Source organism: Gymnodraco acuticeps, unplaced genomic scaffold (assembly GCF_902827175.1).
Source record: "Gymnodraco acuticeps unplaced genomic scaffold, fGymAcu1.1, whole genome shotgun sequence".
In the NCBI taxonomy this organism is placed as follows: domain Eukaryota; kingdom Metazoa; phylum Chordata; class Actinopteri; order Perciformes; family Bathydraconidae; genus Gymnodraco; species Gymnodraco acuticeps.
In genome coordinates, this window is record NW_022989750.1 from 573297 (window position 1) to 599420 (window position 26124).

Consider the following 26124-nt stretch of genomic DNA (forward strand, 5'->3'; position numbering starts at 1 on the left):
ATTGTTTCATGAACAAGCAAAGTGACCAATAAGGGTATTTCAAAACGCCCCATTACTCATACTCCTTTAAGCTGTGTGCCTGAAGTTTACTACTTTTGTGTTTAAATCAGTCCGATTAACAATATAATTAACATAAGCTCTTAGTTTTAAATTTGGTAAAGGAAGTAAAGACTACATTTAAAATGTTATGTTGTTTGTAGGAGTAGTGTCATCATTTTAAACATCAATTACGCACTAATAAATTACACAATCATCAAAAAATCGTCATTTTCAGTCGAGTCATTTAAGTTAACTTTTTTTCATAACATTATTTAATGAGGGGGAAATATCTCAGTTTTAATAATACATGATTTAAGCTGTCCACAATCAATAACTAAAGTAAACATTTTGTTCTTCAATAAGAGCCCAAAGTGCATGAACAGAAAAACTGAGATTTATTAATGCGGATCAGACAGTTACTGTACAGCGAACAGTGTTAGAGTCGGACCAGTCCCTCTCTGTGTAACACACACACCTCTAACGCGACTCCCCGCCTGCTCTTGTAGGCGTTACAAATGAAATGAATTAGAGTGGATTACAAATTGGCATCTGTCCTCTCTGCGACATTAAATCATCAGTTAAAAAATAATTATGCTCTGTGCTCAGGATTACTTTTAAACAAACGTACATCTTGAAATAGTGTTTAAAATATCAACATTGTGTTAGTGCACATAAAAGACAACTTGCCCACAGTTTACATTTAACCGGTTGTAGGACTTTGAATGATGAACGATTGTGAAGAAGGAATGTCCTGGAAATGCAAAACACATTCAATGATTCCTTTTTCTCCCTGGCCATGATATTGATGCATTTCCTCAGAGGCCGCCAGTGAGAGGACAATGGTCGTACTGGGGGGCTCTCGATGGAAATGTGTCAAGCATACTGCTGAAAATGAGATTCAGCAGATCTGTCAATAGGATCAGAAGACATGGTTGTAGGGACAGACGTCTGGGGACGCTCTTATCGCACCGCAGACACTCTCCGACATTACAAACTCTCAGATGGCTTTCCTCTCCTCAGGCAACGGCTTCAGTCATCAACAGAAAAGGCAGCCATGTGAAGAAGAAACCATTTCAACTTCAACCACTTAGGTTACAGTGCAGAACACACAAGAACATACACACCCAATAACACACACAACTACACGTGGGCGTGGTCCGAGTCCAAAGGCTGATTTCAGTGACAACAGCAGTGGATAATCAATGGGGATATTTGGCACCTACACTGCAGCGTTCTGCTAACACAGCACTAACATACATGTTAAAGCTACACAGACTTTTTGGCAATTTCTTGTTATTTTTCAACCGAGTACACATACAATGAATCATCCTTGTGTCGTGGCTGTGGTCCTCAATCCTAATATTGTTATTAGCAAGCAGCAATGTAGTAATAAGAAGAACATGTATGTTGTTTGTTTTCATTTATTTAGTTCTCAAAGTTAGTAGTCCCTTGTTGCATTAATATGTCAAGCATACATGCATTTATTTTACTGCCAGAATTACCTGTACATAAATAAAGATCGCTACATTTTAAGATTTAGAGTTTATAAGTTCTCAATTTCAAGAAATAACTAGTTGGCTGGTAACATTTAATACAGTTTATTCTGAATAGTTAGCACAGCAACTGACCACAGGAAAGATTCAGGTATAAACATCAATCAATTAAAAAGTGTGTCGTTATAACCAGACATAGCTTTGCAAAATGGCCTGAGACTGTTTGGCAATGACGGGGGGGAACGTGCAGCTTCATTTAGCTTATTTAAGCTTTGCTAGGTGTTTATTTAGGGATGGACTGTGCTTTGTAACAGATACTTTAGAGCATACTGAACGTTACCTAATTTAACGCACTGGCTCTATATCTACAGGGAAGTTGGATAACAGTAACAGGTATGAACAGGTGACTACTTTGAGTACTTCCTGTAGGTGTTGTCTGCACAGCGTTACGTAACACAGGCAGGTATAATCAGTTCCTCCATGAGTACTGTGATGGATTATCTGGATCAATAGAAGCCTTTTTTAAAGTCTGTAAAAATAACCATTGCCAGAAATAAATCACAAGTCCTTTTACCTCCAACTATACTGCTTGTTTGCACACTCCAAAGACAAACTGTGCACTCTAAAACAATACAATTAACAAATGAATTTAAAAAACATTTTCAAATTTACAACCAGTTATTTAAAAAAAAAAAAACATGTTGGAGACATTCACTCAAAAAGAGCCCATTTCTGCAGGCACCACAACTGTGAACTAATGTATGGCTGCATGCGCGTTTAGGGATCATTCCCACCATGAGTTCAACCCGTGACATCAAGCTCTCTGCAGGCTGTCACTGTGGGTCTTCAGCGTCTGGACTCGACCGACTGTGCTTACCAACATCTAGGGAGTTGACATTCAATTTCCAAACGGTAAAAAAAAATAACAAATAACTTTTCCTTTTTTTCTGAACTGTACAAGATTATTACAAAAATCAATAATTAGTTATACATATTTATATGACAACATTATTAACGTTATATTACTATAAAGAAATACAACTTTTTGTGTTGTTTTTGTTTAAGACTGAATGCAGTATTCTTTTTTCAGAGTGCTGTAGCTTTGCTGCGCTGAAGGTCTCTACTTATCTATGCATTACACGTGTAATATATCGGCACCTGTAGCTGTTTCACTCATTGAAAATATTATGTAAATTGTGAGACTGATTGTAATTTTCAGCTACATAAATCATAATTTCACACAGATAAATGAACTAACTGCAGTAGCAATATCTGGTCACAAGGCGGCGCTAAATAATCCACCAATAAGAGCCATTGTGTGTATTTACCCAGCTTTCCTATAATGAGAACTCAACAATAAACGTGTAGATAACGGCTGCTGAGCCTCATGATGATCCACCCTCGCCTGTCACCTGTGACGTTTACGTTTTGTTCACTCAAACGTAAACATTAAGTGAAACAGGAAGCAGTCATCCGCCCGTTTCCTCCCTCATATTTTCAGCTGTTTGTAGTCCAAGAAGCTGGCGAGCTCTGCGCTGCCACCTGCTGGAAAAAGAATACTGCATTTCTCCGCCGCTTGTTCCTTCAACTTTTGTTCCTCAGCTCTAGTGTGCATCCTGCAGGGAAAGGAGATATGGAGGGAGGGGTTGTTTAGGCAGGCCCCTCCTTCGGAGAGGAGGGGGTCTGGGACGTGGAGCTGGAGGAAGAGGAAGAGGACGAGGAGCTCTTCAGGGAGCCCAGAGTTTTGCTGAACCACGAGTTCTTGGCTGCCTGGATCTCGTTCATCAGGACCCCCCGCTGGTGCTCCAGCTCCTGCAAAGAGACAGAAGTTTATCATTTGTTTAACAACATGTGATCCGGACTGTTCAGCTACTAAACATATTTCCATCAGCTTTAAGCACTTTATGGCAATTGACAATTCAAAAAGGAAGCCAGATAGTCTTTTCAATGCAGCTGTGTATTCTGATAAACACTGAATGGCCCGTCTTCTTGGTGTATCAACTAAGTGTCAGCAGCTGCATGTACTTTTTTCATGGATTGTGTGGAAGGTGTTTTTTTTTGTAGTGTCTCACTTCTTTGTTATGTTATGTTTTGTTTTTAGTGAAATATATGAAAAACTAGTGGTTGGATTGTTACAAAATGTAGTATCAAGGTATCAATGTACCCTTCAGAAATATATCTCAATTACAGAATGATCATAGAGTACAATACTGAGGCTCCTTCCTCGGGTCAAGTTTTGTATTTGTCCAATACTAGTAGCTTTAGCATCAGCCTTAGCTGTGCTTGTGTTTTACGCTTATTAGCCTGCTAGCATGCTACAATAAGACAAGTTAAAATGCTTGTGTTTTAAGAATCTGCAAAATGTTTTGACTTATTTACTGTGAACATGTGGAAGTTAGCATTTAGCTCCAAGCGTTGCTGTACCTAAATAAAGCTAGCTAGCATGAATATTACCTTGTTTGTGTTTGGTGTCTATGTTTCTACCTTTTTTACACACTTTCTTTATATACTAACTTTACATCTTCATATTATATGCATTTTCTGAGGGAGCAGTGCCACAGCCTTGACATCTCTGTTGTTATTTGGGTTTCCACCCCTGTCCTCCCTGGTGTTGCTCACCTGCATGCGGCACTTGGCCTCCACCAGCTGCAGTTTGGTCTGAGCCAGCTCCAGCTCCAGATGCCTCAGCTGCTCCTTCAGTCCGTCCTTCTCCTCGTCCATGGGCTCGGTGGATGTGTGGTCTCTCCCGGGGGACGAAGCCTGGAGGGACCCCAGGGTCGTGAACAGGTCCCTACAGCGGTCACAGCCCATCACTTTACTCTGCAGAGGCACACAAGCACACACAGGCGTTAGGTTGGTGGGTGAACACACTGTATGGACATGTACAAATATATGCTAAAAATAAGTGCTGTGCTAAAACAAAGTAATACATCTGGTGTGGAAGTACACTTGCTTGTCTTGAGTTGAAAGTAATATCTTGGTGTTTTTAGTTGATTTATCTTTGTACTAATGCAGACCCCTGCTTAATCTAGACAGTGATGTCTAGAGCACTATGCCTTGATGAAGACTACAACTAACTTAAAAGAGGACTCGGAGCGTGTTTCCTTTATTTTTCCTGGTGGATGGGACTTCATAGGCAGACCCATTAAACATATTTGTACACACTATTCCTGTCATGTACTTATTGCCCAAGGAAAGTTCAATCCCCAGCTGATCCATTTCATCACACTATATTCCCAGCTCAACCCTTTTAATCCAACAATCTGTGTTGGGTAAACATTTTATACACAGTTCAGCCAAAGCTTACATTAATCAGACCATATTTACACATTACCCAACATTGTTTTCTCCAAATCAGGTTTCTTTTCTCTCAGATCCATCTCATATAAGTAGTATTTATATGTTAATGATAGTAATTCTTTAAAAAACGTCTCATGACTGCAGTGTAAGGGTCCTGTGGTTCACCAACCATCACACAGGAGAAAGCGTGACATTAACACTTGTATACAGTACGGCATTTCAATCCTGAATAAACTGGAAAAACATTCAATTAGAAAGACTGATCTCTTCTTCAGGATGGATAAACTGCCACACCTACCCAGCGAGACGTTGCATGTCTGACGGGGCTAAACGAGCCACGTGGGATCATTTGTGCAATCGGGTTCTTTATTAGTGTAATAATGTTTCAACCTGAGTGTGTCCTAACAGAACAATGCTGCAAAGAAACATGTCCCCTAATGCAACAAATAGTGGTTTTAGTTTAGGTTTGAATGTCTCCCTAACGTGCATCAGCTGTTTATTAACAGTGTGATCTCACCCTGACGATGTCCAGCTCTTCTTTTGTTGCCGCCTGCTGTTTTTCCAACCGGGTGCTTAACTGGGAGCATATCTAAAAAAGAGAGGAAGTTTGTTTATATAGTAGACAACACATTTAAACTTTTCTTAAATTTCTTTTTTAAAATACTCATTGATCAACACCAATGTAAATGTGCTTGAGTAAGCATAAAGGCTAATTTTCAACTGTTGTGCACGGGATAAAAAGCCTAAAGGAGTAAGGCAGGCATGATTCAAGAGAAGACATTCCGTTTATTTTACTCTTCAATAAAACTCAGCATTATGATATTTTCCTTAAAAATACATTTCACATACATATTTCCACATATTCAAGAAAAAACATCCATGTTCTTTGGGTTTCATCTGGTGTGTAGTGCAATCTGTATTACCCTGTTACTTTGTGTTAACAGTTACTATTAGTTGGGTATGAATGGTCAGAGTGACACTAATCACTTGTAATACTGTCGGGTGGATTTATTTAGGTTATTGAAACAGTCAAACCTGTTTGTATTCAGCGATGATCGCTGTGGTTTTCTTGATCTCCAGCTCGGCTTTTTCCAGCTCCCTCCTGAACACTTCCTTCAGCTGGGAGAAAACAAAACAACATGACAAATACATTGAAGTGTACACAAATGAGAATGGTGAACACAATGTTTATGCTAATGAAAATGTCAGGGCTTTGGTAAGAATTATTATACATTCACACATCAGTATCTCATTTACAAAACATAATATATGACTTTAGCAATGCTGGCTACTTTTAGTGATATTATAAACCACCACTCACAGGAAGGGCTTGGTTTTAAAGGTACCCTAAAGGTTACAACCAATAGAGTCCATACATTTTGTTTGTGGTTTGTTTACGCTCTTGATCAACACAACTAATGAGTACCATTTCAATTCTGATTTTTTCTAGATAACTCTTTTGGATTGCTTCTTTAACTAGCACACTTATTCTGTTATGACAAGGCGACTTATAGTCAGTAAAGCCACCTAGTGATACATTTGATTTGGTCCATAACTAAAACTGATTGAAGTAGTGTGTTATTACTTGTGCATTTCAGTGTTATAGCTGAACAGTGAAGCCCTTTGGCCAACTTCACAGGAGACACACTGTTGCCACATAAAGACTTGCTCAAATCTAAGTGTGTTATTATGAAACTAAACTCCACGATATACAAAGCATTGACTGCAGAGATCACTGAGCTAATTAACCAAAGAGGCGTGTGGTTTGTTAAGGCTGAGCTTATAAAGAGAGTGCAGGTGATACCTGGGCCGTCTCCTCCTCCTGTAGTCGTTTCTCCTCCTCTGTCTCCACCAGTCGTTGCTTGGTGCTCAGCAGCTCCTTGTTTAACACATCGGCCTTGTCCTCGACCTGCATGAACACACACAAACAGACACACCGGAACATTCATTAAAACAACACATCTGCAACTGTAGCACAGACCCAACAGAGTGCACAAACACATTCAGAACTTGACACACTGGAAAATGTGCACTTTCATCATCTGTACTATTTTACTCATTAATACTGTTCTACAGACTCATTTAGAACTGTCCAGTACAGCCAAAGTAGTCAATTGCTTATGAGCACCTTAACAAAAGCTTTTTGAGGAAGAGCATTTAAATCTGTGTTGCAAAACGTTTACCTATCAATGAACCTCTGTTAGATTCAAGCCCTGTCCAAACGAGTTAACACAATGCTGATTAAGTCTATTGCTGCCACGGAAAGCTGTCTGTGTTTCGCAGTATACTGGAGCTGTGCTGTCTGTGATAGCTTCCCTAGGCTGCATGCTTTTGAGCGTTTAAGCTAACGGTGTCTGTCTGCTTGTCCACTTTTTTTTATTACTTTAATCATTATATTTTTTAAATATTTTGAGATTTGGTTGAGCAGGGTATACTTGTACTTGTCCTAGTCCTTTATTAGAGATGTGTCTGTTGTTTGTGTTTATTTTTAGTGTCAGGATGGAACCCTTGTCTTTTTTATCTGCAAACAGAATCTACCTACGGGTACAAGTAAATAACCTGAACCTGAACCTGAACCTGAACCTGAACCTGAACCTGATTCCTCTGAAGGCTAAGTGTTTTTCTATTTAGCCACTCCTGAAACGTAGCTTCTGCCATGGTCCTAGCTGCTGCTACCCTGCTATGGTTTCTACTGAATGGTAATAACTCTCACTGCCAGAGGGGGGTGGAGAAAAACTCCACACTCCAGCTTTAAAATCAGGAAACGCCTTTTCAGAAGAATCAGAAGAAAGCTTTTTAATAAACTCAAAGTCTGAAATGACTATGTAAAAATGTAGCTAGTTACAGCACATTTCAAATTTGCTTAGTAGCATGTATGTTGTCAGTTGGAGAACAAATACTACATGTATGAACAACCAGACTAAACAGATAGATAAATAAATACAGCTTTAACTTCAGACAAAGTTAGCGGACTATACTGTGAGTTTGATGACGTGCTGTGGAGGTGTGTGTTACCTGGTCAAGGTCATTCCGAAGGGCAATCTTACTGGTTACCAGTTCATGGGCCAGGTCGTCGTTCTCCTGTTCGAGTCGCATGCTTGCCTCCTGAAGACGACGATTCTCCCTCTATACACACACACACACACACACACACACACACACACACACACACACACACACACACACACACACACACACACACACACACACACACACACACACACACACACACACACACACACACACACACACACACACACACACACACACACACACACACACACACACACACACACACACACACACACACACACCACACACACACACACACACACACCACACACACACACACACACACACCACACACACACACACACACACACACACACACACACACACACACACACACACACCACACACACACACACACACACACACACACACACACACACACACACACACACACACACACACACACACACACACACACACACACACACACACACACACACACACAATGTTTTTTTTATGAATGTAACTTATTGGTGATCTGATAACAGAAGTAATGCTAACAACCTTTTTTGTTCACTTGACAATAAATGTAATATATTCTATTTATTTGTTACGAACAAACAAATAGAACTGTAGCATATGTCCTGAAAGTCAGAAATGAAATGTGCAGCTTTCGTTCTGAAAAGAAAGTCAGACACACAATCTTAAAGTCCCCTTTGTAGACCATTAGTGGAGCCTCATGACTTCTGGTGTGCCTTTAAACAGTCTCACATGCAGACCAATCAGTTGACAAGGTTATGTGCGGTCACCTGACCCCACGGCCCTGTCCCCCTCACAATGACACAGACATTTGTATCCACACACATACATCTTATAAATACATGTATAAAATAGTATAAAGCTGATTTGCTGGAGCACCTTTTAAATATAATCATGTATGTTTAAAGTACAGATCACAACACACACATTAGAATCACACTCAGTCACATGTAAGCTGCTCTTCAGAATGAATTATTCATTTCATGTGATGGGTTTAATTTGGGCTAAGTTGTTTGTGTGGAAAGTTATCATCTGCTGTCATTCTTTAGACTGGTTAAGTCTTTAAAATCTTGCACTCTCTAGCTTTTAAAATCTCACTAAATGGTCTACTTCAACATGGCAATATCAATCAGAGAATAATATAACATTTGACACAGCTCTAAGTGTATTATATAAATATGATTATTTGAGATGGGTAGAAGCTGTTGGCATAACAATCTCTCAAAGGGAAATCTTTGTTGGAGCAGAGGCAGCTTACCATGCTGCGTTCAACATTTAAAACGTCCCACATTTGAAAGTTTCCATATCCTGCTTAGCTCGCTCTTCCTCTCGCTCATTTTTTCTACACATTTGTATCTTTTATACGGATAAATATTGAAAGCATTCAAGAAGAAGTACAACTGGCCTAAAGTCATACAGATATTATGCATACAGTATAAATGGTACATGCACATACAAAGACAAATACACACCTCAAACAATACTGTACATCCCAATAGGTACGTACCTGTACTTGGAGTGTAAACCATATACAAAAATGTAACTACAGTAACAATCAAGTTTCTCAAATCCAAGAAGAGTATACTTTTAACCTGTGCTAAGTTACAAGCAGAAACATTCCCTAGCTTTGTCTTCTTGCTCTGTAACAAATGATTTCCAGTGACTGCAGAGGAGAGGGCTCTGCTCCAACTTCTTATCAACAATAAAGCGTCTTCCTTCCTCTCCTTCAGAACCAGCAGCTTACACAGCACTGCTGTCCCCGACAACCCATCATGTGAGCTGTTGTTTCACTCAAATGTTTAATACTTATTTTATTCTTGTCTTAATTCTTATTAATTAAATTGTTTCCCCTCATAATTACTACTTTTTGGATATTATTTTAGTAAATCAGAGTTGTATTGATTAGTAATTGCTCATGAATGTGTTTAGCTAGGAGAAAGGTTTCTTGTTTTTGTTTAAAACGTTCAACTCATCCAAGGGAACAAGCCGATGGCTGCAAAATAGTTTGAGAAGTTACCAACAAAAAAGCTCTGTCTTGGTTTCAGCTTAAACAGCAAGCATTTTCCAGTGAATTCAATTAAGGACAAAGGAATGCCATCGGCTGCGCAAGGCCTGCCCTGTGCGCATCTTGAATAAGGCTTAGGCATGGGGACGGGACACTGAAACAACGACCAAGTTTGAAATGTTTACACTAGTTCAGTTCATTATGAAAGTGAGGGTCGAAGAGGGGAGGCGTTTCGTCCAAGCAGAAAACTGGAACAAACTATCTTTTACAACAACGGCAACATACTAGGTCTCTCTGGGTGATGTAGTTGTCAAACTGAATCCTTGTAACCTCTGCACATCCTGATAAAGGTCGAAATACAGTGATCTCTAGCCATGGTCTAAAAAAAGGTAATTTCGTCTATAGGCATCAGCATTTTAGTATGCTGAGAATTATAAAGGTATATTGTTCCTCCATCCTAAAATAGAAGGTTATGTTGATATTTTCTTGCTAAAAAAACGCTTTGAGAGCTCTGAAAAGTTTAACCTGTATTTACATTTGACCTAAATGGCAAATAGGTTGTTTCTGTCTTAAACTGGGTCTTAACTTTAAAACGTTATAGTAAACTTATCATTTAAGGAGAGGATAATAACAAATATGTAACTGAAAATCTGTCCAATACTAAATAGTGTATTCTTTTCTATGTAAGGATTGAGCAAAGAAAATAACAGGAAGAGATGCTGTCTGAATCTTTTCTCCCCCTCTCCTGGTGTTACCCTCTGAAGTAAGTCACATTCAGCAGCCAAAAGATCTGACAACACCCAGAAATAAATGATGTTTGATGATCTGATGTGTGAACAGTCTTTTTCTTTTCAGCCAGAACAGCGTCACAAGTATTAACAAAGGTACAGTTTGACAAATCAGTAATGTCTTCACAGGAGATGTCTAATTTTAGAGGAACGTGGCTAATTTTAGAAAATTCTTTCCACAACAAAAAACTTAAAATATATCAAAGGGCCAAGCGTTTTCTTGCCATCTCTAAGACTGAACACTACCTGAGAAGTTATTCAATTCAAATCGAAAATGAAACGGCTCTTACATCAATACACAATGTTTTTATGTCATGTGTAGCATAAACATTTGTGTGTGTGTATGTGTGTGTGTGGTTCACATCCTACCTGGAATCGGTCGATGGGGTCTTCCTGTTGCAGCTGGCTCTCTCTCAGTGTCTGATATTCCTTCTCAAACTTCTTCAGCTTCTTGGTTGGAACCTTAAAACAGAAGAAACGTTTTTTTGCTTTACCTTTCGTACACCAAAAGATGCACGATAAAATCTTTATCTTGAGAGGTTTTTAATATTGATCAGTGGAGCTATCTGTAAAAGAGTATGATCAGTAGGTGCCACTGACATCTCTCTGACTCTAGTTTTCTCAGTAGGACTCAAACTAGAGACCTTCTCATAGCTTACTTCTCTCAGGAAAAAATATGACTTTCCTGTCTTCTCCCCGAGGCAAATACACCAGTTAACATTTGACAAGAAGGGTCAGAGGTCAGCAGCTCAACACAATACAGTTAACACATATTCAACAGGGTCAACATGTCAAATAAGTATTATGATGCTGGGTGATTTTCAGATAAGCTTCATTTTTCATATAAACAACATGACTGAACTAACTCTGAATACAGCAGCTGAACATTGTGCTATTTTGCCACACAGCTTATATTTTGTACCTGCTCTATATTTATGACTACAGTAGTACATGTTTCTGTAAGTTGTTCTCTACAGTACGTCGTCAGACATTTCCACACTAGGTATGATGTGACATTGAGTGTGTGTGTGTTTCAGGTGGGCGGTAATGTTATCTCCCCTGTGTGGAAACTGTTGCCATAGCGCCCACAGTTAGGGCTAGGGATTCCAGGTCAGTCTCAGTCACATGACCCCCTCCTCTGAGACTGGTGTGTGTGTGTGTGTGTGTCATATTAAGAACCTGGCCCACTATTATATGGGTGCAGTTGTTTATTTGTTGTGTATTTCATGTGTTCCTTATTGAGTGTCAGCACTATACAAATCATAGGATGTACAGTATATGTGCCTTAATGTTTTTCCCTTTTGTTGTTCATTCACTTATAGGTAAATCATCACAATCGTCCTAAACACAGCGGCTGAAACAGCCAAATAATCACTAACACTAAGACACAGCAGCTAACTGGGGTCCATCTTAAATGTTAAACATAAATACTTTGTAATAGTCTGCTGCAGTGTGATATTTACAGATCTGACACAATAACAACAAATGAATCTTATTTAATTTTACAAATATGACATGGCATCATTAACTGTAGGAAACCGATGGACTGTCCACTTCAAGTAGGGAATGAGTCCTTACCCCAAGTGAAGGAGTTCAAGTATCTCGGGGTCTTGTTCTCGAGTGAGGGAACAATGGAGCGTGAGATGGGCCGGAGAATCGGAGCAGCGGGAGCGGGTACTGCAGTCGCTTTACCGCACCGTTGTAACGAAAAGGGAGCTGAGCCAGAAGGCAAAGCTCTCTGTCTACCGGGCCATTTTCGTTCCTACCCTCACCTATGGTCATGAAGGATGGGTCATGACCGAAAGAACGAGATCGCGGATACAAGCGGCCGAGATGGGTTTTCTCCACAGGGTGGCTGGTGTCTCCCTTGGGGATAAGGTGAGAAGTTCGGTCATCAGGGAGGGACTCGGAGTTGAGCCGCTCCTCCTTCGCGTCGAAAGGAGCCAGTTGAGGTGGTTCGGGCACCTAGTTAGGATGCCACCTGGGCGCCTCCCTAGGGAGGTGTTCCAGGCACGTCCAGCTGGGAAGAGACCAAGGGGTAGACCTAGGACCAGGTGGAGGGATTATATCTCTTCGCTGGCCTGGGAGTGCCTTGGGATCCCCCAGTCAGAGCTGGTTGATGTCGCCAGGGAAAAGAAAGTTTGGGGCTCTCTGCTGGAACTGCTACCCCCGCGACCCGACCACGGATAAGCGGGAGAAGATGGATGGATGGATCATTAACTGTTCAATAACACTATTCAAATCTCACGTCTGCATATTTTCTTCTTTTGTAAAGGAATGAAACAGGTAGCTTTTTTCAAGAATATTGTGACCATGCACACAGGAGTAGAACATATCCATGTTAAAAATGCAGAACATCCTAGAGAATAAGTGAATAGCATCCAAAAAAACTAATTCAAAAGAAGCATTGTATTAGAGATGAAGGAAACGGAACAGGCCTCTTATTCATTACCTGTCCCCCTCACTGACCTGCAGGTTAACGCTCACGACCCTCTGAGGTGAATGACTGTCACACAGTAATCCATCTGACACCCCACCTCCCTGCAGATTACAGATCTCATCTTTTGTTATCCGAGTGGGAAGAAAGAAGAGCTCGGTCTCTGCAGGCTGGCTAATAATCGTTTTATTGTAACAAAACGATGTGTGTTTCACTGCAGGCACCAGCACATCCACTTACACACTCACAGAGCTGGGGGTGTTTTTCACGCCAACAGTCTTTGAATTAATCGAGTTTTACTCATGTTTTATCTTCAGCTATAGATCAATGAGTGATCCAATGGGCTGATGGAGATTAAACTCCTTCTTACTCCTTGGTTGACAGTGTGAAATTGAGGAGATACAGCAAAAACATTTCTGGCATGTTATTACAAATTAAACAATCTGATCCTTTTTGAATTGTAAACATGTTTTAGTTTTTGTCTTGTCCCTGTAAAAAGGCCTCAGAAGTCTTTCATCTCTTTTCTGCAACCATGTGATGAAATTATTTTCTGGCCCACTACCTCAGTTCAACCTTCATTTTACATGCTCAAGTTTCAAACAGTACATTTTAGCTTCTCTGACCCTTTTCTGTGCTCAGCCCACCTGTGTGTGTTGAAACCAGTGTGCCTAAAATCATTCTAGATGTGTACCCAAAACATAAATTGAACACACAAGAGAAAAAGACGCTTGTGACGCTTGTGTTTCCTGAGGTTTTAAACAACTCCACATTTGCCATTTTCATTTTAAAACTTGCACACACCCACATGTTCTTGAAACCCACGTGTCACTTGCTCCTCTCACAACTCATGTATGGCCTGTAAGCATTCTCCTACACTATCTACCGCACCAACAAAAGATACTGGTTGTGTCATATTTTCCATGCTTGCTGTGTGTGTTGTGATGGTTTTCCACTGCAGCTTGAGAAAAAAACTGCCAGTATGATTTGTATTCTCTTTTCCAGCTTGCACACTTAAGTTTATCAGTAAAGTGCACATGCTGCATGCTTGGTTAAAGATGTTTCTTTTGGCTATTTCATGCGACCATAGCTCTTTCTTTCTTTAGCAATCGCAATTTTAAATTGTCCATGCCTCAATATTAGAATAATGTTATAGAATATAAAAGGATTGCACCCATCTGAAAGTGAATGCATGTTAAAATGAAGTCCTCACAACATTGAACTCTGATTGGCTGAGAAGAGCAGAGTTCAGAGATCAGGTGCAGCTGGTAGACAGACAGAGTTTTGCTCAAGGACACTTAAGAATGTCGAGGGTTAAACCTCTTTATTCTGGGTTTACATCACCCTGCTGATATAAACTTCAACAAGAAAGAAGTGTCTCTCTTTCTCACACACTTCAAAACATGCATGTAATTACACAATACAGGAAAGGGTTTTTATAACGGATATTAACCCTCATTTTCTTTTTCAAATGTACTGCCGGTGAAATGTTACATTGTTCTCTTTCAGCAACATATTCAACAGAAATGATCGACACACAGATTGAAGTCTAGCTACTGATTATGCAACCCATGCCCTCCAACACCCCTAAGACACACAAACACTACAGAATGGCTGCGTAATGAATGCCACGCACAGCCAGGCAGTGCTTACCTGTGAGGGGCGAGGCTTTTGTTCAAACATACAGACCCGCTACAACTACAATCACACGGATCCTCACCTCCATGAACTTCCCATATAAACTGCATCAGAGTGCTGCCATCTCTCAAAATCGGCTCCAAAATTTGCTATTGTATTTCAGTCTTAGTGTAACAATATGTTTTAAAAAAACCTCTTATGCAATGAATATATTAATATATATGACTCAACTACAGAACTCTGTGACTCCCCCCTGACCTCAGAGGGACTGCTGCCCTTTATAATTACTGATGTTTTGTTTTCATCATGTAGCTGATATATTTATTCAGGTCAGCAACACCGTAAAATAAGTTGAAATTCTCAGGTCACCAACATTATTAACTTATCTGCGGTATTAGAGGAAAGTTTAAAACCCCCTAATATTATATCAAGACGTTCCCAGTGTCTTTGCCCTTATGGAAAATGTCTCAAACCTAATAGTGATATTAGCCTGCTCTGCTGAGTTACAAGTACTGAGCATGTGCAGCGCTCAGCATTAAGCTCAAGGCCACTTCAGAAAGCAACACACATGGTCGCTGATAGAAACATACACACTTGCAGTTCAAGGGCTCAAAGCAAATGATGCATGCTAATATCATCTTTGCAAAACTATCTCCATAAATATGAGAGGCCACCCCGAGGACAGAGGGGCCACTCGGATTCAGGTAATGCGATTCAAGACGTCTGGTGCCGCAGGACACAGAACCGGGTCCACTTTTAGATTCCTGACCTGAATCCCTGTAGCAGAAAATGGAGTTGGTCCCAAACCTCTGAGCTGAGATCGCTAAATGTCTGTTATAGTGGGTATTAAACTACAAGAAGGTGTGTTTCTGTAGAAGCGTGATCCGCTCTTACATAAAGGCGCAGTCCAACTATTTGAATATTGAAATAAGGACAAAACCAACTGAAGATCTCAGGGGAAAAAAAACACACACACACACACACACACACACACACACACACACACACACACACACACACACACACACACACACACACACACACACACACACACACACACACACACACACACACACACACACACACACACACACACACACACACACACACACACACACACACACACACACACACACACACACACACACACACACACACACACACACACACACACACACACACACACACACACACACACACACACACACACACACACACACACACACACACACACACACACACACACACACACACACCAGTTGTTGAAACAAACAAGATTGTTGTCCTAGCCTAAAAAATTCAGACACACTTTCATTTGGAACCCAAAACACACATTTGAGTATGCAACATCTACCTCAGGGAAAGAGACGTGTAGTTTTCTCTCACTCAACACAACTCTATCTAGCATTGTTAGAATAAAATCAGAGTGAAATACTTTTGAGAAAATAATATTGCAAACACTAATTCCACTTCTCTAATCCAACATTAAGAGATAAGAGTCAGATGGAATTGCAAAAAAAAAAGTCTCCCATAAGAGAGCGTAGAACGAAGGAACAAAACAAAGAAATACTGTAAAAAAACCCCGAAACAAACAAAGTGACAAGAGAACAGACCTACCACCGGTCTGGGAGCCCTGAGAGGTCTGGAGTGAGCCACCAGACGGGTGAGGGTGTCCTCCTCACCCGGTCGGTCGATTACATGAGCGTCATACGCCACCATGATGGACACCTCCTGCATCATCTTGACTCCTCTAACTCCCAACAGCAAGGACGGTTTAGAGTACAAAAGAAGGAGGAGGAGGAGAAATGTCGGAGAAGTAAAAGTAGAGGAGTGCTGCTGACAGGTTTAGCTTCTCTCTGAGAGTGGAGGAGACGAATGGCTGCTTTCAAGAGTCCCTCAGGAGCCAGGCCCCGCCCACTGAGAGGAGGAGGGGCGGGGGAGCGAGGGTATAGTACAACACACCTGTTTGTTCCTCCCTCTCCCTCTCTGTAACGCTAGAAGTGTGCGACAAGAAGGATGAGTTTGCTTTTTCCTACTTTCCACTGAGTGAGTACTCCCTCCCCTCTCTCTCTTTATGTCTTTCATTTGTACTTCTCTCTCCCTTTCTCACTCTCTTACACTGTCTCTTTAGGTTGCTGCACTTTTATTTGATCTGTTTCCTGCTGCTGGGTAAAAATAAAGATAACGGCTTGTTTACACAGTTACACTGGGTTTGTATGTGTGTGTGTGTGTGTGTGTGTGTGTGTGTGTGTGTGTGTGTGTGTGTGTGTGTTTCTGAGGTTAAGAGAGATAGGAAGGAAGTTGTCAGATCAACCACAGAGACTTTTCGTTGATAGTTGCACATCTTTCTAACAGTTAAACCCAGGAAGTGAAGTGAAAGCGACTTCAAAGCTGTCCTACACAATGCCTGAAGCCTGCAGAGCTCTCCCATAGGACCCCACAGCTTAAAACACCTGACTCCCTGTGGTGATGGCAACACATTCCCGTTAGGGGAGATAACAATAGGGCTGCAGCTACAGTTCATTTTTTTATTGTTTATTAATCTGCTGATTATTTTTTTCTAGATTCATTGTTCCGTTTATAAAATGTCAGAACATATAAAAGATGTCCAAACCAATTTCAAAGTCCTGCAGTTGTCTTTATTTGTCTTGTTGTGTCAGGCCAAAATATATTCACAGATATAATGTGTTTAGGAAGGACAGACTGAAGGGAAAAGGAGGGGGTGTGTTGCTTTATGTGAGGAATACCTTTATTTGTAGGGAGATTGCTCCCCCAGCTAATATGGAATTTGATTGTGTTGGTGTGGAAATCAAACTATCTGAGGAAATGTCCCTCACCATGATTGCCTGTATCGACAACCCACTGCTAAGGTGGATTTCTATGACCAGGTAAAACTCCTGCTGAATTCCTGTGACTCCAACAACGAGCTAATTATTGTAGGAGACTTTAATATCAACTGGAACGACAAACAAAATAGAAAAAGCTTAAAACGGATCACGGATAAACACAACTTAATACAATGTTGCATTACAACTAATGGATCAACCGACTAGAATAACCAAAACCTCCAAGACTATGATAGATTTATTATTTACAAACAAGGCTGACAGAATAGTTAAAACCTACAACTTCCTGACTGGTCTTTCTGACCATAATCTTGTTCTTTTTGCCAGGAAACTCACAAAAAAAAGGTTCATGGCCACAGCTAAAACCCCTGCCTTGGGTTCTCGCTTCATCCCCAAAAACCTGCAACAACGTTTTCTGGAGGCAGTGAAAATGATTGATTGGGGGGACACTCTGTCCTCTGAAGACATTAGTGAAAACAGTAATCTCTTTATATCTAAAATTAATGACGCAATGTCTTCCTTCTCAAGGAGAGGGTCAGTTAGGGACAGGAAGGAACGTCATCTTCCCTGGCTGAATCTACAGTGCAGGAATTTGATTAAATCAAGAGACCAACTATTAAAGCAGAGCTTTAAATCCGGACTATCCACTAACAGACATACATTTACTCATGCTCGTAACAAGGTAACTCAAACAATAAGACAGGCCAAAGCTAACTTTTTTATCAATATAATTGAAGGTGCGAAAGGTAACAGTAAAAACGTTTGGCAAATCCTAAATAAACTATTAGGTAAACAAACCAAACAGGAAAATAATGCTCTAGAATTAAAAATCAATGATGCCCTGATAAAAGACCCTGCCGTGTTGGCCAGCTCTCTAAATGAGTAGTTTATAAATAGTGCTCTGGACATCACAAAGCTCTTCCCGCCATCTGAGGTCTCCCAAAGCCCAACTGTGGATACACATCCAGTTTTTGACCTGGAGGAAATCACAGAGGTGGAGGTAAAAAATATAATCTTAGGGTTAAAAGGTTCTAAGGCTAGGGATGCAGATGATTTAGACACCAACTTCATAAAGACAAATATTGACGGTCTAATAAAACAATTAGTATGCAAGTAAATCAATCTATTAGCACGAGGAAAGTTCCACCATCCTGGAAGGTGGCCACGGTGACACCGATCTTTAAATCTGGGGATAAGGCAATAATGTCGAATTACAGACCAATCAGCATCCTCCCCTGTCTCTCAGATAGCTGAGAAATGGGTGTCAAAACTAATCACCAAACATTAGAAAAAGGTTTCACTCCACTCCACCCAATACAGTTTGGTTTTCGTGCTCACCACTCCACTGAGACAGCTAACTGTGTCTTTGTGGAAAAGGTTAAATGTATGTTGGACACGAGCCCATATGTAGGTGCTGTCTTCCTTGATCTCAGGAAGGCTTTTGACACAGTTGACCACCAAGGGCTCCATACAAAGCTGACATATTTAAATTTTTCGGCAGATTCAATACAGTGGGTTAAGTCTTACTTATCGAACAGAAAACAGTGTGTTTTGGTCAACGGTACCAAATCCCCCTACCTTGTGAACCCTGTTGGGGTTCCACAAGGTTCCATTATTGGACCATTACTGTTTTCTCTGTACATTAATGACTTGCCTAATGTATGTCCTGATTTGAATGTGCAAATGTATGCCAATGATGCGGTCATCCTTGTACATGGGGAAAACACTGAAATTATCTCATCCTGTCTCTCAAATGCTTTGGACAAGGTTCAACACTGGCTGAACAACATTTGCTTACAGTTAGATGCAAAAAAAACAGTGTGCATGATGTTCAGTAAACGACCAGTCAAAATCGAAGGATCCAACGTGTTTTTAAACGGAGCAGAATTAGAACTAGTCCCCCAGTTCAAGTTTCTTGGAGTCATACTCGAACTTCACTTTTAAGAAACATATCAAGAAAGTATCCAATACCGTTAAATTCAACTTGCAACATTTCAAACAAATTAGACCTTTCTTAACTGTCAATGCTGCAAAGTCATACCTCCACTGCATATTCTATCCCACATTGAATACTGTTTTAAAAACTGGTCGTTTGCTTGTGCCACAAACCTGAAACCCATAGAACAGCTGTACAAGAGAGCTATCAAGGTGTTTGACAGAAAGCCAAATCCATACCACCACTGTACCATCTTTGAGAAACACAATTTCTTGAGTTTTGACAATTTTAAATCTTTTAAAAGTACGTGTTTTATTTATAAATGTTTACATGGACTGCCCCCCCTCCCTCCCTTTTTGTGGAATTCATCCACAAAAAACACACTGGACGCTGCACCAGGTCAGAAACCAGAGGACACTGAAGTCCACCGCAGACGGACCACTTTTGGACAAAATGTCCTCTCCATTAAAGGCAGCTCATTGTGGAATAGCCTCCCAACTGAGATACGGGATTGTCCCACTCTCCATAGTTTTAAAGGTCAACTCAAAGAATGGTTAAGAAACAAACACACGTGTAATCACCGCTAATTGCACTTTAACACAGGGGTATCTCCTCTTGCACTTTATGTAGCTCTTTTTTTGCACTTTATTTAGCTCTTTTATCTCCTCCTGCACTTTATATATCGTAGCTGCTAACATAGGCGGCGCGTGAGGCTCAGGTTTGGGAAGGCTAAATAACTTTTTTTATCTGACGCTGCCCGCCTCCGACGTCTATAGAAAAGAGATCAACTCAGTGTGCGGAGTTTAAATCTATCAAGTCATATTACAGGATAAAGGAAATACAGTTTAAACTGCCGTATGCGGAGAAGACGCCGACGTGTCGCACTTATCATTCATATTACATCATCAATCAGATCATCGATCATATAATATAATAATATATCATATATTTCCTTATCTGAGTCAGCTTCTCCAGCCGTATCTGGCTGTGCAACACTTACAGTGTCACATACTGTATGCAGAAGTATTATTTTAAGCAACACATTAAGTTGACGAAACACTCGAGTCAAATGTAATTAAAGTCAGATCCACTCGTGTCTTAGATGGGGCAATGATATCATAAAACTATACGCTTTCAAACACTCGGTAGGCCTAGTTATTTTTTAACCAGTTGTTCTGTATTCACCTTGCAGCAACTCTGTGGCTTGTATCCTGGATTATATGTTTAAGTCATGGATGTTTAAAGCTCATATTTGTCTAATATTAGTTTCATTAATGAAGTATGACGCTGCGCTGTCAGTACACTTGTCCCTGTTTGTGATTGGTCAAATGTAGCTAACCCCGCCTCCGTGAACGCGCTCTCAGTTGGTGAGAGAAACCCTGGCTTGATTTACCGAGTTGATAACCAGCGTCGTAGGACCGCTTAGCGAGATCTCGTTTGTTAGTTTGTTGTTGTTAGTTTGTTTGTTACTCAAACATATCCAGTGTATGTTGAACTGGCTTCGTAGTACAGGGCACAGGTGGCTAGCAGTGCTAATGTCAAAGACACAGACATTATACATTATATTTGTATTTTACCAGGATGCAGTGACACAAATATTTGGGAAGGCTTAGCCTTCCCTAGCCTACAGCACCCGCCGCCCCTGGCTGCTACATTGTACTGCCGTGTGGCTTGTATGCTGCTCATGCTCTTTCTGCATATCATGTATTTCTGTTTGCCATGTATATAAATGTTATGTTCATAAATGTTGTATGTGACGGGACTACGGATGGAAATTAGCTCAAAGCTCAAATCCGGCTCATTTACATTTATAAGCATTCTTTTGTTTAAAATGTTCATTAATGTGCACTGTCCCGGTTCAAATAAACGATTAAATGAAAATGAAATATTCAGTCTAATTTAATATAAAACAGAGAAATCTCAATATTTGAGGAACTGAAAAAAATACTTTAGCGGAAAATATTTTATCAAATTGTTAGTGATTATTTTTATTATAAGAGTTAATTATTATTTGATCAACTTATTGTTGCAACTATAATCTACAATCATCGTTACTTTGCTGGGTTCTTTGGTGCCTTTTTAAGGCATTGTGTTGTTTTCTCATGAAGGTACATTTTCTGATTTGCTCCAGTGAGTATGGCTTGTTTTTAGCCCTGTAATATCTACCCTAATATATATTAACATTACAATGTTGTCTTATTTCTGACGTGCTGTTTATGCATGTCATCCTCTCTATCAATGTACATTTCAAGGCAGAATTCTGTATATATATATATACACACACACACCAGGTTGATATTACTAAGGTTCACACAATTTGAGAGAGACGTATGTGAAATACTCTGCGCCACTTGTAAATTAGCAGTGATAAAAAGGCATTCAAAAAAGAATAGGCGGAAGCATAAAGTCACTTACTAACAATTGCAGAAAAGAGTGACCACATAAAAAAAATATGAGCCACACTAAATTATTTAACTAAAATACATAAATAATATAAGTACCATATTAATAAAACAACATTTCTTAAATATATTCTCAATTAGTATATACAGAAATATCAATATATTAATTGCTATAAAGATAAGGTAACAAGCGATAACCATTAAAATCAATCCGCTTTTTTATGTTCACTAAACTTCACATTCGATTAACTATAAACTAGACTGATCTGGTAAGATATTTCAAATGTGATCAAATATATCTAATAATCTGGCCTAAATCAGTTACCATGAACAAACTTGAGTTTTTTAGCTAGCCATGTTAACATCTTCATTCTCTAGGTCTTTCTCTGGGATTCTATATTTTTCCTTCTCTGTAATTATTCTGTCTGTCTCACTACGCACATCATTATTTCTTCTTTCACTGTTTGTCAAAGTGTAGCTTCTCTGCTGGAAGGATTAATCAGTCAAACCCTGGGCGGCAAATTCATATACGACATCTCTCTCCTTCTTTCTTTAAGTCCTGAAAAGTCATCACACCAGCTGCGGTCGGGCGGATGTTTAAGAAGGCTGAGAAATTTAAATTCTTCCCATAATCCCCAGAAAGGCTAAGCCACCCTACTGCCCGTTGTGTTCATCAAGCCAAGGTGCCAGTGAATTCTTTCGATGTTTTAAGCAGCTTATTTAAGTTCAGCTGATCCGATTTAAACGCTGACAGAGAAAAATATGTAAAAAGTGGCTGGGGGTGAACCGAGAGCAAAGTGGCTTGAACAGAAAGGTTTGCCCTATGTTTCTCCGGGGGTGTTTGAACATGGCTGGTCTTCCCCATACTTTCTAAGACAGCACTCTATCGGCTGTGGCGTGTCACAAGCTGATGCTCAATGTCAAGACAGGAAAAAAGGAATTCTTCTGTAAGTCCTTCTCATCACTCTACAGTCCTTATGTTTCATCTCTCTCCTTCTCAATGACTTGCTCCATATACTTTTATCCACAGGGAATGTTCTATTTTAAAAGCTAATAGAGGGACTGGTTTAACGACTGTGACGGTAGAAAGAGCAGAACAATTAAAGCCCTCAGACAGAATCATTGACACTGATCCAATGTGTAAACCTTGGCTATTAGGAAGTGTTCAGTAGATTCCTCACTCTCTTCTCAAGTATAATGGTTAAGGTAGTGTTTAAATTAATCACTTCTCCCTCCCAAGAGTCTGACAATATCCAGTGACTTTCCAACATACCTGCATCAAAATCAGTACTTTGTGTTTAATCACACAAAACTGTGTGTGTATGCTCTTGTTCAACATAAAGCCTGGTATGACAGGTTGCATTGGATTGTGCAATAGGGCCAAAATGTAACTAAACCACTAGAGATAAACAGTGAGTCACAGTGCAGGATATCCTGTATGTAAAAAACACTGAAATTCAGCAAACATGGGGTGATCGTAAGCATTGTCCTCATTTAGAGACATGCGTCCTGCCCGTACTGCCTAAATGCCCTTCAACACAACAATACATTACAACCTGCTTACTCACTGAAAGTGTTTTGTAAGATAAGTTAGTCGGAAAATGCCTGAAATGTAAAATATTAACTGTATGTAGAAACAAAAAGCGAGCAGGAGAGAAAAAAAAAAGAAGGGCAGAGGGAGGATGATTATCTCTTCCATCTTTCACAGTCGACCCTTTCCTTCCTCTAACACACACACACACACACACACACACACACACACACACACACACCCACACCACACACACACACACACACACACACACACACACACACACACACACACACACACACACACACACACACACACACACACACACACACCACACACACACACACACACACACACACACACACACACACACACACACACACACACACACACACACACACACACACACACACACACACACACACACACACACACACACACACACACACACACACACACACACACACACACACACACACACACACACACACCACACACACACACACCACACACACACACACACACACACAAACACAAATACACCATGTACTGCACAGGTCTCTGGTGACCTTAGCAAATTCCCCAAATGCCAGCAGTCTCATTAAGGTTATTGGGAGAATGATAACACGCGTGTTTCTGTGTATGTGCAGGAATGTTTGTGACCACTCAACCTTGTTTGCTCTGAGGAAAACTATTACTACCATCCATGGAAGAAGTCTTTTATCTGCTAAAGACAAATTGGAGTAAAGACCAATAAACTGCAACATACATAAAGACTGGTTAAAAAAACAACGAGAGTAAATACCATGGCATATTGCAAAGGGTTAACCCAAACCCAAGAAAACACAACTCAACTATTCTTTACACTGTCAAAACTACTTAGCAGTTAGTGTTCAGTGGGTTTTGTCAGCTAAAAACAACTGCCTGAACCAAAACAGTTGATTTATGCAACTCGGTACAGTGTAGAGCTCTGTAAAAACAAGAGAAGCTGTAATCTTAATTCTCTGTAGGTTCAACCCCCTTGACATTGTAACAATGTTTTCACATTGTCACTTGACACAATGTTGTTATAAAATATAGTTTACAGCCAATTTAAAGAATGTAGTAATTATCTGAGACATGTTTCTCCCCTCTATGTCGGCCGTCCCCCTGACACAACAGAGATCCCACCCGCCGTTAATCCAGTTTATAAAAGCTATTCCTGTTCTTAGCATCATTTGTGTGGTAGTTGTTTTGTTTTTAACGTGTTAGTCATGTTTTGATAAATGGAATACGAGAGCATTGACAACATCCAATCCTGAAGTCATATTCCGATAAAGTAAAAACCCAAAATGTCACAGTATCACCGGCTCTTTTAGACTCACATCTCTGTGCAGTGCAAATAAAACTCGAGAAAATGCAAAGACAGAACAACTTTTTAAAAGTCATGAGGGACACCGACAAACAGCTCAGCTATAGTGCTGTGTGGACAAATCAGGGATGTCACTGCAGTACCCCGCACTGCATTTAATCACCACAAAAGCCAAATCTGTTCTTGACTTGCCCAATGACCTTTGACCCCTCTGGGAAAGTGTTTTGTGTCTCAGAGTGAGATGCTAAGACTTATCATAATTATAAATCCTTTTTGTGTTGCTTGGATTCCTACAATAATCCTACCAGAATCCAGGAATGAGGTGTAAGTGTGCCTAAGTACACACTTAAACAGCAGTTTTTGTGTTTTCTACGGTGCAAAAGGTTTTGTCAAACTTTAAAATTAAGATGCAGGGATAAAGGGCTTAGGAATAGAAATGTCCTGTGTTGGTCTGTAGAGTTCCTTACCTTGATGTTGCAGGCCTGCTCCATAAGCCTGCGGGCGTTCTCCGCAGCTCGGTAGCGTTTGGGGAGCTGGACTCTGAAGAACTTAAGAGCCCCTTCAAAGTCTGCCTGCAAGAGGTCCTCTTTAGACGTCTGGAGCGAGACATGAGGAGATGGGACACAGATAGACATATGATGGTCATTAAGAGTCATCTAATGTCTTGCTTAAATGATCCTTTAGGGTGGTGTGGCCCTGAAAGTGTTTCATTAATTAGGTGTTGTGTGAAGCAGTTTGAGATCACTGACCTTTTATGTAAATCACAGCAAGCACACATATAACAGTAGAGGTAATTTACAAGCACTCTGTCAAGATGCTGTACACAAAAACTCAAACAGTGGAGCTGTTTTGTCACTGAATTTGTACTGGGTAACTGAGCTAATGTCAATAAATATCACCCTCTGGTGGCGTAAGGATGCATAGTCAAAAGAATGTATCCAGAGAAAATATTTTATGTACTGTACATGGCTGTTCAACTGTCACTCGAAGGCCAAGTAAAGCTATAAAAAATGATCCAGAGTTTTGTCAGTTTAATTTCAAATTGAATATAGTATTGGTTATAATGAAATTTAACTTTTAGGCAGCTTGAAAATTGACAGTAACGGCCCGTCCACACTACAGCTTCAAAAAAAGCTTGGAGCTGGGCGTGTCTGAAGCTCGACCAACAACCAATCACATGAATCTCCCGCCCCTGACACACAAGCAGCGGTTTGATTGGCTAGAGCTTGTACTGGCATATGATTTGATTGGCTGACGCTTCCACCGAAAGCTTCAAAAGCTTCAAAAGTTGAACATTGCTCAACTTTTGC

General features: G+C 40.2%; 1 protein-coding gene across 5 annotated transcripts in view; it reads right to left on the reverse strand.

The window, feature by feature from the left end:
- Positions 1-288: 288 nt before the first annotated feature.
- The window catches only part of rabgap1l (RAB GTPase activating protein 1-like), a 124112-nt gene continuing 98276 nt past the window's right edge, over positions 289-26124 (reverse strand). For 3 of the 5 annotated variants that reach the window (XM_034204195.1, XM_034204111.1, XM_034204358.1), the window contains 8 exons: positions 25282-25410; positions 11046-11138; positions 7848-7958; positions 6637-6741; positions 5868-5951; positions 5350-5421; positions 4152-4352; positions 289-3344 (listed from right to left, as the gene is read on the reverse strand). In XM_034204195.1, the coding sequence (XP_034060086.1) occupies positions 3183-3344; positions 4152-4352; positions 5350-5421; positions 5868-5951; positions 6637-6741; positions 7848-7958; positions 11046-11138; positions 25282-25410 (957 nt within the window). In that variant the 3' untranslated portion in view covers positions 289-3182. Of the gene's footprint in view, positions 3345-4151; positions 4353-5349; positions 5422-5867; positions 5952-6636; positions 6742-7847; positions 7959-11045; positions 11139-16365; positions 16832-25281; positions 25411-26124 lie in introns of those variants that run through there. The other 2 variants (XM_034204272.1, XM_034204444.1) reach the window with 2 other exon arrangements.